The 15,602-nt window shown below is 41.6% G+C and overlaps 1 protein-coding gene across 1 annotated transcript in view; it reads left to right on the plus strand.

Annotated features, from left to right (window-relative positions):
* The window catches only part of cnpy1 (canopy FGF signaling regulator 1), a 41,947-nt gene extending 27,671 nt beyond the window's left edge, over window positions 1-14,276 (plus strand). The window contains exons 4-6 of the mRNA XM_055151690.1: window positions 10,841-11,050; window positions 12,574-12,670; window positions 14,117-14,276. Of these exons, the coding sequence (XP_055007665.1) occupies window positions 10,841-11,050; window positions 12,574-12,670; window positions 14,117-14,157 (348 nt within the window). The 3' untranslated portion in view covers window positions 14,158-14,276. The remainder of the gene's footprint in view (window positions 1-10,840; window positions 11,051-12,573; window positions 12,671-14,116) is intronic.
* The last annotated feature ends 1,326 nt before the right edge of the window (window positions 14,277-15,602 follow it).

Below are 15,602 nucleotides of genomic sequence, written 5' to 3' on the forward strand. Positions count from 1 at the left end.
CAAATGTTGAATCTGGTATTTTCAGTTATTGACTTAACTATATTACAGCATAATTTTTGGATTTTAACAATTTAAATTTTAGCTGTCCTCATCTGTATTCATTAATATTTAACTATAGAACAGTGTGATCTGTGATGTGATCTGAAATCCAGAAAACTGACTCTTGTGAGCTTTAAATCATGTTCTAATGTTGTTCCCTCCACAAAAACACACCTGGAGTTGTGTTTTGTTTCATTCAGTAACTCTTTATTATTAGTCTGTCTACATCTCCAAAGCTCTAAACGCTCTGTTCCACGTTGTGATGTCATAAAGAAGTAGTTCTCAAGTTAACAGCTCATTTTAATTTTAGCTCAGGAGATATTGTCAGTTCCAGGGCTGAAATGATCCAAATGATTCTCGTGAAGGTGTGTGGAGTTTAAAAACACAGTGGAGCACTTTCTGTGTTCACACATGACGAGTTTTCAGTCTGAGAGAAGAACTCAGCCTAAAGTTTGTGTGTTAAAGGTCCGTGTAGCATTTGAAAAACAATCAAATGGGAAAACAGTTTGTCATTTCATTATTTTTTTTTTTTTTCCAGTTTTAGTGTCAAACAAAAAACATTTCACCCTCTCTTTTCCATATTTATTTTTATTTATATTTTATTCTCTCTGGTTTATTTGCCCCAGAAGTTCTGCTGCTCTAGTCAGTCTGGCGCCCCCTAGTGTCTCCGCTCAATTTCATTTCTCTCCAGAGACTAGGTCAGGGATCAGAACACACTAGACCAGGGGTGGGCAAACTTTTTGACTCGTGGGCAACAAACGGTTCTAAAATTTGATGAAAGGGCCGGACCAGGAACAGATGGATGGAGTTTTTTGGTAATCCACCTCATAAGAGAAAAAAATAACACAGGATACGTAGAAAAAATATCCCATAATTGAAAATCATTACAAAGCTTTACAACTAACTTCGCGAAAACCCTGGAAGTGCGAGTTCGGACACCAGCCAATCAGCGAAGAGTCAAACATTCTGTGTTGGCAACGATTCCCTAGATTGAGGGTTTAAAGCCGGAACAAAGACAATGTTTGGTGAATTTTATCAAGGGGAAAGACGTTATTGTCCTTCGTCCTACGGGATTTGGTGCATTACATACATCATGACCAAACAGCAGCGATTGGTTAAATTTAAAAACGTACTCACCTACCGTTGAGAGAACGAATCCTAATGCTGCGAGGTCACACGGTTTCCACGAAGTGAAACCGACTCATGAATCAGGCTACTGCTGCTCAGCGTCGTGTGTGAACTCAGTGTCACCTGAACAAATGAAAGTTCATCGCTGCTTCCTGTTTCTCGTCATGGATCAACAATGACGACGCGAAAGTAAATGCGTCACTATAAAAGACGACGACATGTTTGTGCACAAAACTGCAACGATTTTTTTCAGGTGAATCCTTCCAGCAGCAGAACTTCCACGGCAAATAAATCAGAGAGAATAAAATATCTAAATTCAAATCGGCACAGAGACTGTTTTTTGATTGGTGTTATTTGAAATAAACTTTAAATTAAATATTGGAAATAAATCCGTGTGTCATTTGTTCATTTGTTTTCCAATATAAAACCCAAAATTAGAAAACGAAGAAAAAAACAACGATTTCGTCTCCAAAACCAAAATAACAGGTAATGATTCGTTTTTTCAGTTTTCGATTTTGTGTTTTTAAATGAAAAATGGAAAAAACGGATAATGGACTGAACCAGGACTAAACCAGGACTGAACCAGGACTAAACCAGGACTTAACCAGCACTGAAACAGGACTGAAACAGGACTAAACCAGGACTGAACCAGGACTAAACCAGGACTGAACCAGGACTAAACCAGGACTGAACCAGCACTGAAACAGGACTGAAACAGGACTAAACCATTTTCAGTTCTGATCTGGTCCCAGTCTCAGTCCTGATCTCAGTGGCGGCCTGGTCCCGGTCTCAATCACGGTCTGGTCCAGGTCTGGTCCCGGTCTCAGTCCGGGTCTGGTCCCGGTCTCAATCCGGGTCTGGTCCCAGTCTGGTTCCGGTCTCAATCACAGTCTGGTCATGATCTGGTCCTAGTCTCAGTCCTGGTCTCAATTACGGTCTGGTCCTGGTCTGGTCCTGGCCTCAGTCCTGGTCTAGTCCTGGCCTGGACACGGTCTGGTCCTGGTCTGATCCGTGTCTCAGTCCCAGTCTGGTCCTGGACCTGGTTCAGTCCTGGTTCAGTCTGTTATCTGTTTTTTAAATTTTTCATTTTAAACACAAAATCAAAAACTGAAAAAACGAATCATTATCAGTTTTTTCATTTTGGTTTTGGACAAATAATAGTTATATAATAATAATTGTGTTTTTTTGGGGTTTTTTTTCTTTTTCTTATTTTTGGTTTTATTTTGAAAAACAAATGACCGAACGACACACGGATTTGAAATCGAATCGAAATCTGTTTTTTTTCCCCGCATTTTTTTGTTTTTCGCTCTTAAACCCGGTGTGAATGAAACAAAACAAAACAAAAACACAACTCCGGGTTTGTTTGCGACGAGAAAACTCCTTTATAAAATCGAGAAAAACGTCGTCGCTCGGGCCCTTTGAACGGCGTCACCACAGCCTGCGTCCTGGTTGTGTTTTTGGTAATTGCTCGGTAATTACCAAACGAATATTAATCAGCTCGTGTTCCCCGGCGAGGAGGAGGAGGAGGAGGACGAAGAGGAGGAGGAGGCAGATGGCGGATTGCTCTGCGAGTTTTGTGTTTGGGAGCTTGCCCCGGAAGCAACACCAAAGGAGACAATGGACGCTCAGGGAATAAATCTACATTGTTGGGAAAATCCGTGCCGCTGTAGCCCCCCCCCCGGACACCCCCGCGGATCAGGGCTTTCAGAGCGGACACTTCCTCTTTGATCGCTGGAGAGTGGAGCGGAGAATGCACCGCGACGCAGGGGTCACAAAGCTGTCCACACACTGCACTTGGCTTCACTCGGGACATCCCAGAATACTTCACTTCAGGAGCGGGACAGAAACACAAAAGATAATACGGAGAAGAAGATTTTTTTTTTTTTTTTTTTTTTTTTTTTTTTTTTAACTTTCTCCAGTAGATACTTCTTCGCAGCTGATGTCATTAACATTCCCCGGGTGATGCAAACCGGAGACGCTGATCTGTCTGAAGCTCCGTGACTCAAGTTAGTTTAATCTCAGCTTTGTTTTTTTTTTTTGTTTTGTTTTTTTGACCACAAAGAACTGACTTACGGAGAAGGATCCTCAGAAAAAGTGTTTGTTTTCCCAGTGGGATGTGTCTATTGACAAAGTCGATCTTTTCAAGTCTTTTGAACCATATCACTTTTGTTTCTGGTTCTGATATTGTCATATTTTAGTTTTGGGATTTGGACATCGTTAATTGTGTGGTTGTTGGATCCTAACAGCGGAAAACGGCACGAGAAATGGACTTCGGAAGTTTGCGAACTCCGCAAACGCAAAAGGGGAAACTGTTTCTCTTCCCAACGTCAATAGAATTGAAAAAATAGTGAAAGGTGAAGGCGATGGGCAGAAAGAAGGATTGAATCCACAAGGAAGAACCAAAAAGGAAACATTTGTGACTAAGAAATCATCCTGAGTTTACAGAGAACATTTTGTATGTGGAGCGGCGACAAAACAAAATCCCGATCCGTCGTTCAACCTCAGTTACGAATTTAAAAAGTCAAGACCAAAGTGAAAAGCTCCAACTGTTCACCAAGAAACACCTTCCACTGCAAAGAGACCAAGACGTGATGTTTCTGTAAAACCACAAGAACAAGAAAGTGCAGCTCAGTCTGTTTGTCTTCTGCTCCTCTCCATTAACAAACGGGATTTTGTTTTGTCGTCGCTCCACATACAAAATGTTCTCTGTAAACTCAGGATGATTTCTTAGACAAATGTTTCCTTTTTGGTTCTTCCTGTGGATCAGTCCTGCCCATCACCTTCACCTTTCACTATTTTTTCACTATGTTCGCAAACTTCCGAAGCCCGTTTTCCGCTGTTAGGATCCAACAACCACACAATTAACGATGTCCGAATCCCAAAACTAAAATATGACAATATCAGAACCAGAAACAAAAGTGATATGGTTCAAAAGACTTGAAAAGATCCACTTTGTCAATAGACGCAAGTTTCTCACACATTAAATACGTGCATCCCGAATTTCAGACTTCCGGTCATTGCGCAATTCATACTGGGAAAGATCTTCTGAAAAAGTGAGCATCAAACCTCCATGTTTGTTTTCCCAGTGGGATGTGTCTATTGACAAAGTCGATCTTTTCAAGTCTTTTGAACAATATCACTTTTGTTTCTGGTTCTGATATTGTCATATTTTAGTTTTGGGATTCAGACGTTGTAATTGTGTGGTTGTTGGATCCAAACAGCGGAAAACGACTCGAGAAATTTGTTTGCGAACTCCATAAATGCAAAAGTGAATCAGATGTGTGTGACTCAAACCTCCGTTCAAACTGTTTCTCTTTCCCAACGGAATTGAAAAAATAGTGAAAGGTGAAGGTGATGGGCAGGATTGATCCACAGGAAGAACCAAAAAGGAAACATTTGTCTGACTAAGAAATCATCCCGAGTTTACAGAGAACATTTTGTCTGTTTGTGAGACTTTTTATCATCACAAATCTTTTTATTCAGGATTCTAGTGTTGGCATTGTTTGTAAAGGAGCAATGCTCAACACAAAATCAATTATGAGTAGTAGTAGTAGTAGCAGTAGAAGTACTTTACATGTACATTCACTTGAGTACACAACTTTTTAGTACATTTTGATGATCAGCCATCTCTCTACTTCAGTTTATCTCTTCTTTTGTTCAGTCTACGTCTTGGGTCACTCTACAGGTCACTATTTCTTAGGTGGTATTAGTAGTAGTAGTATTTGTGGTGTAGCAGTAGTAGTATAGTAGTAGTAGTAGTAGTAGTAGTAGTAGTAGTAGTAGTAGTAGAGGTACTTTGCGTGTACATTCACTTGTGTACACACCTTTTTTGTATATTTGTACTTTAGTTTTGCTCCTTGCAGGTCACAATTTCTTAGATAGTAGTAGTAAAAGTACTATTTCTGGTTGCAGTAGTAGTAGTAGAGGTACTTTATGTGTACATTCACTTGAGTACACAACTTTTTAGTATATTTTGACAATCCACCATCTCTCTACTTTAGTTTTGCTCCTCTTTTGTTCGTCTGTGTCTTGGTTCACTCTGCAGGTCACCGTTTCTTAGGTAGTAGTTGAAGTAAAAGTACTTTTTATGGTTGCAGTAGTAGTACTTTTTAGTATTAGTTTATCCTGTTTTATTCAGTCCTGGTTTTGACCTGGTTTAGTCTTGGTTTAATTCTTTTTCAGTCTTGGTTCATTCCTGGTTCTTGTTCGGACCTGGTTTAGTTCTGGTTAAGTCCTTGTTTAGACCTGGTTTGATCCCACTTTACTCCTCATTAAATCTTGGTTTAGTCCTGGTTTAGTCCTGGTTTTGACCTGGTTCTGACCTGGTTTAGTCTTGGTTTAATTCTGGTTCAGTCTCGGTTCATTCCTGGTTCTGGTTCGGACCTGGTTTAGTTCTGGTTAAGTCCTTGTTTAGACCTGATTTGATCGTGTTTTATTCAGTCTTGGTTTAGACCTGGTTTAGTCCTGGTTCTGACCTGGTTTAGTCCTGGTTCTGACCTGGTTTAGTCCTGGTTCTGACCTGGTTTAGTCCTGTTTGATTCTGGTTCATTCCTGGTTTAGTTCTGCTTAAGTCCTTGTTTAGACCTGGTATGATCCTGTTTTATTCAGTCCTGGTTTAGTACTGGTTTAGTCTTTGTTTAGACCTTTTTTAGTCCTGTTTCTGACCTGGTTTAGTCTTGTAGAAGTTAAAGTACTGTCTGCAGTTGCAGTAGTAGTCCTAGTTGCAGTTGCAGTAGTAGTAGTACTAGTTGCAGTAGCAGTAGTAGTACTAGTTGTAGTTGCAGTAGTAGTACTAGTTAGTTGCAGTAGTAGTACTAGTTAGTTCAGTAGTAGTACTAGTTGCAGTTGCAGTAGTAGTACTAGTAGTTGCAGTAGTAGTTAGTTGCAGTTGCAGTAGTAGTACTAGTTGCAGTAGGTAGTTGCAGTAGTAGTCAGTAGTAGTACTAGTTGTAGTTGTAGTGAGTAGTAGTACTAGTTGTAGCAGTAGTAGTACTAGTTGCAGTTGCAGTAGTAGTACTAGTTGCAGTTGCAGTAGTAGTACTAGTTGCAGTTGCAGTAGTAGTACTAGTTGCAGTTGCAGTAGTACTAGTTGCAGTAGTAGTACTAGTTGCAGTTGCAGTAGTAGTACTAGTTAGTAGTTGCAGTAGTAGTAGTAGTTGCAGTAGTACTAGTTGTAGTTGCAGTAGTAGTAGTTAGTTGTACTAGTTGCAGTTAGTAGTAGTACTAGTTTAGTTGCAGTAGTAGTACTAGTTGCAGTAGCAGTAGTAGTACTAGTTGTAGTTGCAGTAGTTAGTACTAGTTGTAGTTGCAGTAGTAGTAGTTTGCAGTAGTAGTTAGTACTAGTTGCAGTAGCAGTAGTAGTACTAGTTGTAGTTGCAGTAGTTAGTTAGTACTAGTTGCAGTAGCAGTAGTAGTAGTAGTAGTTGCAGTTGCAGTAGTAGTACTAGTTGTAGTTGCAGTAGTAGTACTAGTTGCAGTTGCAGTAGTTAGTAGTTGCAGTAGCAGTAGTAGTACTAGTAGTTGCAGTAGTTAGCAGTTGTAGTTGCAGTAGTAGTACTAGTTGTAGTGCAGTAGTACTAGTTGCAGTTGCAGTAGTAGTACTAGTTGTTAGTTGCAGTAGCAGTAGTAGTACTAGTTGCAGTTGCAGTAGTAGTACTAGTTGTAGTTGCAGTAGTAGTACTAGTTGCAGTTGCAGTAGTAGTACTAGTTGTACTATTTGCAGTTGGAGTAGTAGTACTAGTTGCAGTAGCAGTAGTAGTACTAGTTGCAGTAGTTGCAGTAGTAGTACTAGTTGTAGTAGCAGTAGTAGTATACTGCAGTAGTTAGTTGCAGTTGCAGTAGTAGTACTGCAGTTGTAGTTGCAGTAGTAGTACTAGTTGCAGTTGCAGTAGTAGTACTAGTTGTAGTTGCAGTAGTAGTACTTAGTAGTAGTTGCAGTAGTAGCAGTACTAGTTGTAGTAGCAGTAGTAGTAGTTAGTTGTAGTTGCAGTAGTAGTAGTACTAGTTGCAGTTGCAGTAGTAGTTGTACTAGTTGCAGTTGCAGTAGTAGTACTAGTAGTACTAGTTGTAGTTGCAGTAGTAGTACTAGTTGCAGTTGCAGTAGTAGTACTAGTTGTACTAGTTTGCAGTAGTAGTAGTAGTAGTAGTAGTAGTTGCTAGTTAGTAGTAGTTAGTACTAGTTGCAGTAGCAGTAGTAGTACTAGTTGTAGTTGCAGTAGTAGTACTAGTTGTACTAGTTGCTAGTAGTAGTAGTACTAGTTGCAGTAGCAGTAGTAGTACTAGTTGCAGTTGCAGTAGTAGTACTAGTTAGTAGTTGCAGTAGTAGTAGTTGCTAGTTTGCAGTTGCAGTAGTTAGTACTAGTGCAGTTTGCAGTAGTAGTACTAGTTGTAGTTGCAGTAGTAGTACTAGTTGCAGTTGCAGTAGTAGTACTAGTTGCAGTAGTAGTAGCTAGTTAGTACTAGTGCAGTAGTAGTACTAGTTGCAGTAGTAGTACTAGTCACAGTTGCAGTAGTAGTACTAGTTGCAGTAGTAGTACTAGTTGTAGTTGCAGTAGTAGTACTAGTTGCAGTTGCAGTAGTAGTACTAGTTGCAGTAGTAGTACTAGTGCAGTTGCAGTAGTAGTACTAGTAGTTGCAGTAGTAGTAGTTAGTTGCAGTAGTACTAGTTGCAGTAGTTGCAGTAGTGAGTAGTACTAGTTGCAGTAGTTACTAGTTACTAGTTGCAGTTGGCAGTAGTAGTACTAGTTGCAGTAGCAGTAGTAGTACTAGTTGCAGTAGTAGTACTAGTTGCAGTAGTAGTACTAGTTGCAGTTGCAGTAGTAGTACTAGTTGCAGTTGCAGTAGTAGTATAGTTTGCAGTAGTAGTACTAGTTGCAGTTGCAGTAGTAGTACTAGTTGCAGTAGTAGTACTAGTTGCAGTTGCAGTAGTAGTACTAGTTGCAGTAGTAGTACTAGTTGCAGTAGTAGTACTAGTTGCAGTTGCAGTAGTAGTACTAGTTGCAGTTGCAGTAGTAGTACTAGTTGCAGTAGTAGTACTATGCAGTAGTAGTACTAGTTGCAGTAGTAGTACTAGTTAGCAGTTAGTAGTAGTAGTAGTACTAGTGCAGTAGTAGTACTAGTTGCAGTAGTGTACTAGTACTAGTAGTAGTTAGTTGTAGTTGCAGTAGTAGTACTAGTTGCAGTTGCAGTAGTAGTAACTAGTTGCTAGTAGTTAGTACAGTAGTAGTAGCTAGTTGCAGTAGTAAGTACTAGTTGCAGTTGCAGTAGTAGTACTAGTTGCAGTTAGTTAGTAGTAGTTAGTAGTAGTAGTACTAGTTGCAGTAGTAGTAACTAGTCACAGTTGTAGCAGTGCAGTAGTACTAGTACTAGTTGCAGTAGTAGTACTAGTCACAGTTGCAGTAGTAGTACTAGTTGCAGTAGTAGTACTAGTTGCAGTAGTAGTAGTAGTAGTAGTAGTAGTAGTAGTAGTTTTTGGTGTATTTTGGTGTATTTTGCCTCTCGTTCTTCTCGTTCCTTGAGTTTTCTTGGTCTTTTGTCCGTGTGCGTCTTGGGTCACTCTGCGGGTCGTCGGCGTCTTTGTCTCGGCGAGTTTCTCCTTCTGCGTCGCGTCTTCTGTCACGGGGCCCTTCCGCTCTCATTCAGCCTCGGGCCCCTCACCCTGACCCCCGGACTCCCCCCGGACCCACAGGACCCAGGACCAGGACCAGGACCAGGGGTGCTTCCGGGGCGGGGGTCCTCCGGGGGCGACGAGGGGCCACTACCTGTCTAGACACCACAGCAGTTTTTGTTTCCGTGGGGAGAGACCGAGGTTGGTCCACGGAAACAACATCTGACCTTTTACACCGAGGTTTTGTGGTAAGATCGTGGATTAAAGCTGTTTTGGATCCTGCTTTAGACCTGGTTTAGTTCTAGTTTTGACCTGGTTTAATCCTAGTTTAGTCTTGTTTCTGACTTGGTTTAGACCTGGTTTGATTCTGGTTCAGTCTTAGTTCCTTCCTGGCTCTGATTCTGATCTTGTCCTGGTTACATCCTGCTGTAGACCTGGTTTAGACCTGCTTCTGATTTAGTTTAGTCCTGGATGAGTACTGGTTCATTCCTGGTTCTGGTTCTAACCTGGTTCAGTCCTGGTTTAGACCAGATTTAGATCTGGTTTTGACCTGGTTTAGTCCTGGTTTGATCTTGGTTTAGATCTGGTTTGATCCTGTTTTAGTTCTCATTCCATTTTGGTTTAGTCCTAGTTTAGTCCTGGTTGAGTCCTTTTCTAGTCCTGGTTTTAGAACCTGGTTTGGACTTAGCTTAGACTTGGTTTAGACCTAGTACTTACCTGGTATAGTCCTGGTTCTGACTTGGTTTAGTCCTGTTCTGGTTCTGATCTTATTTAGTTCTGGTTTAGTCCTGGTTTTCAATTGGTTTAGTCCTGGTTTGATTCTGTTCAATCTTGGTTCATTCCTGCTTCTGGTTCAGACATGGTTAAGTTCTGTTTAAGTCCTTGTTTAGACCTGGTTTGATCCCGTTTTACTCCTCATTCAGTCTTGATTTAGTCCTGGTGTAGACCTGGTTCAGACTCTGGTTAAAGCCAGAGGTTAGTCCACGGAAATAAGATCTGACCTTTTGCATCGAGAGATCGTGGTTTAGTCCTGGTTTAGTCCATCTTTAGACCTGAGCTGGACCTTGGTTAGATCTGGTTTAGTCTTGGTTTTGATCCTTCGTTCATTCTTGACTTGGTCCTGGTTTAGTTCTGGTTAAGGACTTGTTTAGACTTTGTTTGATCATGTTTTTGTTCTCATTCAGTCTTGGTTAAGTCCTGGTTTAGTCCTGGTTTAGTCCTGGTTTAGTCCTGGTTTAGACCTGGTTTAGTCCTGGTTTAGACCTGGTTTAGTCCTGGTTTAGTCCTGGTTTAGACCTGGTTTAGTCCTGGTTTAGTCCTGGTTTAATACTGGTTTAGTCCTGGTTTAGACCTGGTTTAGACCTGGTTTAGACCTGGTTTAGTCCTGGTTTAGTCCTGGTTTAGTCCTGGTTTAGTCCTGGTTTAGTCCTGGTTTAGTCCTGGTTTACCTGGTTTAGTAGACCTGGTTTAGACCTGGTTTTCCTGGTTTAGACCTGGTTTAGACCTGGTTTAGACCTGGTTTTAGTCCTGGTTTAGACCTGGTTTAGACCTGGTTTAGTCCTGGTTTAGACCTGGTTTAGACCTGGTTTAGTCCTGTTTAGACCTGGTTTAGACCTGGTTTAGTCCTGGTTTAGACCTGGTTTAGACCTGGTTTAGTCCTGGTTTAGACCTGGTTTAGTTAGTCCTGGTTTAGACTGGTTTAGACCTGGTTTAGTCCTGGTTTAGACCTGGTTTAGACCTGGTTTAGTCCTGGTTTAGTCCTGGTTTAGACCTGGTTTAGAGTCCTGGTTTAGTCCTGGTTTAGTCCTGGTTTAGTCTGGTTTAGACTGGTTTAGTCCTGGTTTAGTCCTGGTTTAGTCCTGGTTTAGACCTGGTTTAGACCTGGTTTAGTCCTGGTTTAGTCCTGGTTTAGACCTGGTTTAGACCTGGTTTAGTCCTGGTTTAGTCCTGGTTTAGACCTGGTTTAGACCTGGTTTAGTCCTGGTTTAGTCCTGGTTTATTCCTGGTTTAGTCCTGGTTTAGTCCTGGTTTAGATGTTTTTCTGACCCGTCCGTCCCTGTCCGTCAGGTGCCCCTGTCGCGGTCCGAGGTGCACCTGTCGGAGCTTCTGGACGGCGTGTGCGAGCGGATGAACGACTACGCTCTGTACGAAGACCCGGACTCTCACGAGAAACGGTACCGACGCTTCGCCCCGAGAGAAAACCAGGACATGACTGACCTGCCCGACTTCAACAACTTCAAGTTCGAGGGACCCGAGGCCAGCGCGCTCAAGTTCGCGGTGAGTCTGAAGGAAAACAACCGTCTGAGTCTGAGTTTACAACCCGAGGAGTGGTTAAAAAAAAAAAAAAAAAATTGAAAAGTGTGTCGTTCGTTCAGTCGTTTTTCAAAATAAAACTAAAAATAATAAAATGAAAAAAACAACGATTTTCTTCATTATTTGTCTCCAAAATCAAAATGAAAAAAAAACTGATAATGATTCGTTTTTTTCAGTTTCCGTGACTTAAACTGCGATGCCGGACTGAACCAGGACTGAGACCAGGACCAGACTGGGACTGAGACCGGGACCAGACTGGGACTGAGACCGGACTAGGACCGGGACTGATGAGAGCAGGACTGAACCAGGACTGATCCCAGGACTAAAACGGGACTAAACTAGGTCTAAACCAGGACAGAACCAGGACTAGACCGGTCTCAGTCCTGGTCTCAGTCCTGGTCTCAGTCCTGGTCTCAGTCCTGGTCTCGGTCCCAGTCTCAGTCCTGGTCTCAATCCCGGTCTGGTCCTCGTCTGGTCCTGGCCTCAGTCCTGGTCTGGTCCTCGTCTGGCCCTGGCCTCAGTCCTGGTCTGGTCCTGGTCTGGCCCTGGCCTCAGTCCTGGTCTGGTCCTGGTCTGGCCCTGGGCTCAGTCCTGGTCTGGTCCTGGTCTGGGCCTGGCCTCAGTCTTGGTCTGGTCCTGGTCTGGGCCTGGCCTCAGTCCTGGTCTGGTCCTGGTCTGGTCCGGGCCTCAGTCCTGGTCTCAGTCCCGGTCTCAGTCCTGCTCTGGTCCCGGTTTCAGTTCTGGTCCTGGTCCCGGGCTCAGTACTGGTCTGGTCCCAATCTCAGTCCCGGTCTCAGTCCCAGTCTCAGTCCCGGTCTCAGTCCTGGTCCGGTTTTGGTCTGGTCCCGATCTCAGTCCCAGTCTGGTCCCGATCTCAGTCCCGGTCTCAGTCCCGGTCTCAGTCCTGATCCTTGTCCTGGTCTGGTCGTGGTCTCAGTCCTGATCACCCGACAGTCAGTCCTGGTTCAGTCCTGGTTTACTCCTGGTTTAGTCCTGGTTTAGTCCTGGTTTAGTCCTGGTTTAGTTCTGGTTTAGTCCTGGTTTAGTCCTGGTTCTGTCCTTTATCCGTTTTTTTTTTTTTTTTTTTTTTTTTTTTCCATTTTTCATTTAAACACAAAATCAAAAACTGAAAAAAAAAATCATTATCCTTTTTTTTTTTCATTTTCTTATTTTTGGTTTTATTTTGCAAAACAAATGAACTGGACCACAGTAGTGTCTGAGTGTGCTGTGCACTTTTTTCACTTTTGTTTCCATGGAGACGTCACTGCTCTGTCTGGAATGTTCCGCAGTGTGACTTTAAACAGCTCCAGTTTACATTCATTCAATCACAGGTGGTTTGTGACTGTGAGCGGCGTCGCCTCAACACAGATCTGACCTGTAACTTGGTCCGGTTTGGTCTCCGTGGAGATAAAAAGGTTTAATGCCGCACTGCGAGACATTCCGGACTGATTTCTCCCCCGTTTCTTTCCTGCGTCTCTTGTTTTCAGTGCGAGACGATCCGAGAGGAGCTGGAGGACGTCATCATCACTCTGCTGCAGACAAACCCAGACAACGCCCAGCAGGAGCTCTGCAGCAACATGTCAGGTACCACCTCATGACATCATCAGGTGCTCTGCCAGAAGTGCTCCTCTGTGTTTTTAAACAGCTGTAATTACACTTGCATAAGGGATAACATAATGATCAAGTCCATTTATTTTCATCAAACTAAGATCAGTCATGATTTTTTTTTTTTTTTTCATGTTTTATTATTTTAAATATTGTGCAGTGAATTTTAATTGAACTAAATCGATCATTTCTTAAAATTCTCTTCTTTTTTTTTACTTCAACAAGAGCTTTTTTGTTTCTATTCAGCTGAAATTCTCTAAAATCTAAATATTTTTACTCTGAATTTTGTACACACAGCAAAAAGTGGAGTGTGAAAATTGACTCTCACAGAATCAATTTTAACATTTTCTCAGAGTTGATTTGAGTCCAATCTGTTCTAGAGTTAAGACCAAAGTTCCTGTTTAACCCCAAAATCCAGAGTTATATTCACGTTTTGAGAGTAAACGGATAACACTTTGTGGAGTTATCCTGATTTAACTAAACAACACACAGAGGTGTTTTATTTTTACAATTTATTTGAGTTAATTTAAGATGAAATTATGAACAAAACTGGTTCAAACTGGTCTTCTCTCACCGGAGTTTGAAGTGGAGGTGGGAGAAGCCAAATTAACACTAACGGAAGTTGAATTAACACTAAAGGAAGTTGAATTAACACTAAGAGAAGTTGAATTAACACTAAAGGAAGTTGAATTAACACTAAAGGAAGTTGAATTAACACTAAGAGAAGTTGAATTAACACTAAAGGAAGTTGAATTAACACTAAGAGGAAGTTGAATTAACACTAAGAGAAGTTGAATTAACACTAGAGGAAGTTGAATTAACACTAAAGGAAGTTGAAATAACACTAAAGGAAGTTTAATTAACACTAAGAGGAAGTTGAATTAACACTAAGAGGAAGTTGAATTAACACTAAAGGAAGTTGAAGTAACACTAAGAGAAGCTGAATTAACACTAAAAGAAGTTGAATTAACGCTAGATGAAGATGAATTAACACTAGTGGAAGTTGAATTAACACTAGATGAAGTTGAATTAACACTAGAGGAAGTTGAATTAACACTAGAGGAAGTTGAATTAACACTAAAGGAAGTTGAATTAACACTAAGAGAAGTTGAATTAACACTAAAGAAAGTTGAATTAACTCTAAAGGAAGTTGAATTAACTCTAAAGGAAGTTGAATTAACTCTAAAGGAAGTTGAATTAACTCTAAAGGAAGTTGAATTAACTCTAAAGGAAGTTGAATTAACACTAGAGGAGTTGAATTAACACTAGAGGAGGCTGAATTCACTTCTCGAACCCCCATTTAACTTTCAAATAGCTAAAATAAAACGTTTTGTGTTAAAAATAACTGAAATATTTTACTCTGAAACTTTAACCCTTCAGTGTGTTAAAAAAAAGTCCGGTAATGATCTTTTTTGTCCCTTCCAGGTTACTGTAGAGCGAGCGGCCGGGCCAAGGAGGATCTCTGATTCTGGACATTTTGGATCTGAAAAAAAAAAAAAGAAACTGTGGCCTTTGAAAAGATTTTATAGAATAACACTTGTTTAAATAAACGAACAAAACACACGGTGCACGTTTTGGTACGAGGTTTTATTTTTATTTTACTCACCAGATTTAAACTTTTGTAAGAGTTTGTGACGCAGGCAGCGGCAGCAGCAACTCCCACTTCATGACATCACAAGGTGAAACGGAGCGTTTGGAGCTCTGGAGATGGAGACAGACCAATAATAAAGAGTCACTCAAACATAAACCAGGACTAAGCAAGGACTAGACCGGGACTAGACCAGGACTAGACCAGGACTAGACCAGGACTAGACCAGGACTAGACCAGGACTAAACCAAGACTAAACCAGGACTAGATAAAGACTAGACCAGGACTAAACCAGAGATGGAGAAGGGCTGGACTGGGTCTAGACCAAAACTGGACCAGGGCTAAACCAGGATTAAACCAGGACTAAACCAAGACTAAACCAGGACTGAACCAGGACCAAACCAGGACTAAACCAGGACTAGACCAGGACTAAACCAGGACTAAACCAGGACCAAACCAGGACTAGACCAGGATTAAATCAGGGCTAGACCAGGGCTAAACCTGGACTAAATCAGGACTAGGCCAGGACTAACCAAGGACTAGACCAGGACTGAATCAGGACTAAACCAGGACTAAACCATGACTAAAGCAGGACTAAACCAGGACTAGATCAGGACTAGACCAGGACTAGACCAGAGATGGAGAAGGGCTAGACCGGGACTAGACCAGAACTGGACCAGGACTAAACCAGGACTAAACAAGGACTAAACCAGAACTAAACAAGGATTAGACCAGGACTAAACAAGGACTAAACCAGGACTAAACCAAGACTAAACCAGGACTAAACCAGGGAATGAAAGACTGTCTACATCTTCAAACATCCAAAACCCTCTGTTCCACCTTGTGATGTCATAAACGGTCGCTCCTTTTTTTTTTTTTTTTTCTTTTTTTTTTTTAGATCAGTAAATTTAAGAATCTCCACGGAGACCTGCCTGCGAACCAAATCACAGGTCAGATCTGTGGAGAGGCGAGCCCACTCACAGTAAGAGCGAATGTTTTTAAGATATTTTTGAGCAGAGTTAGATCAGTTTAATGCCGTACTGCGGGTAATTTAAACCAAAGCATTAACATCTCCATGGAGACAAACGCCGCGGATCCTCCCAGGAAAGTTCCGCAGTGTAACTTTATAACACAGACCAGAAAATCGAGTCATTGGGATTCTTTAAAAAGTCAGTTTTTTGTTTTTTTTTTGGACTTTAATCTTCCTTAAACTTCTGCGTCTTTGTGATTCTAATCCGGGTTTCACAACTCGTGGTCCGCGACCCATTGGAGCTCGCTCAGCCGTGTCCTCTGCCAGTCCCCGAGGAAGACCGGGACTAAACC

This window comes from Boleophthalmus pectinirostris, unplaced genomic scaffold, assembly GCF_026225935.1.
Source record: "Boleophthalmus pectinirostris isolate CB_2022bp ecotype Guang Dong unplaced genomic scaffold, ASM2622593v1 HiC_scaffold_16, whole genome shotgun sequence".
Classification (NCBI taxonomy): Eukaryota; Metazoa; Chordata; class Actinopteri; order Gobiiformes; family Gobiidae; genus Boleophthalmus; species Boleophthalmus pectinirostris.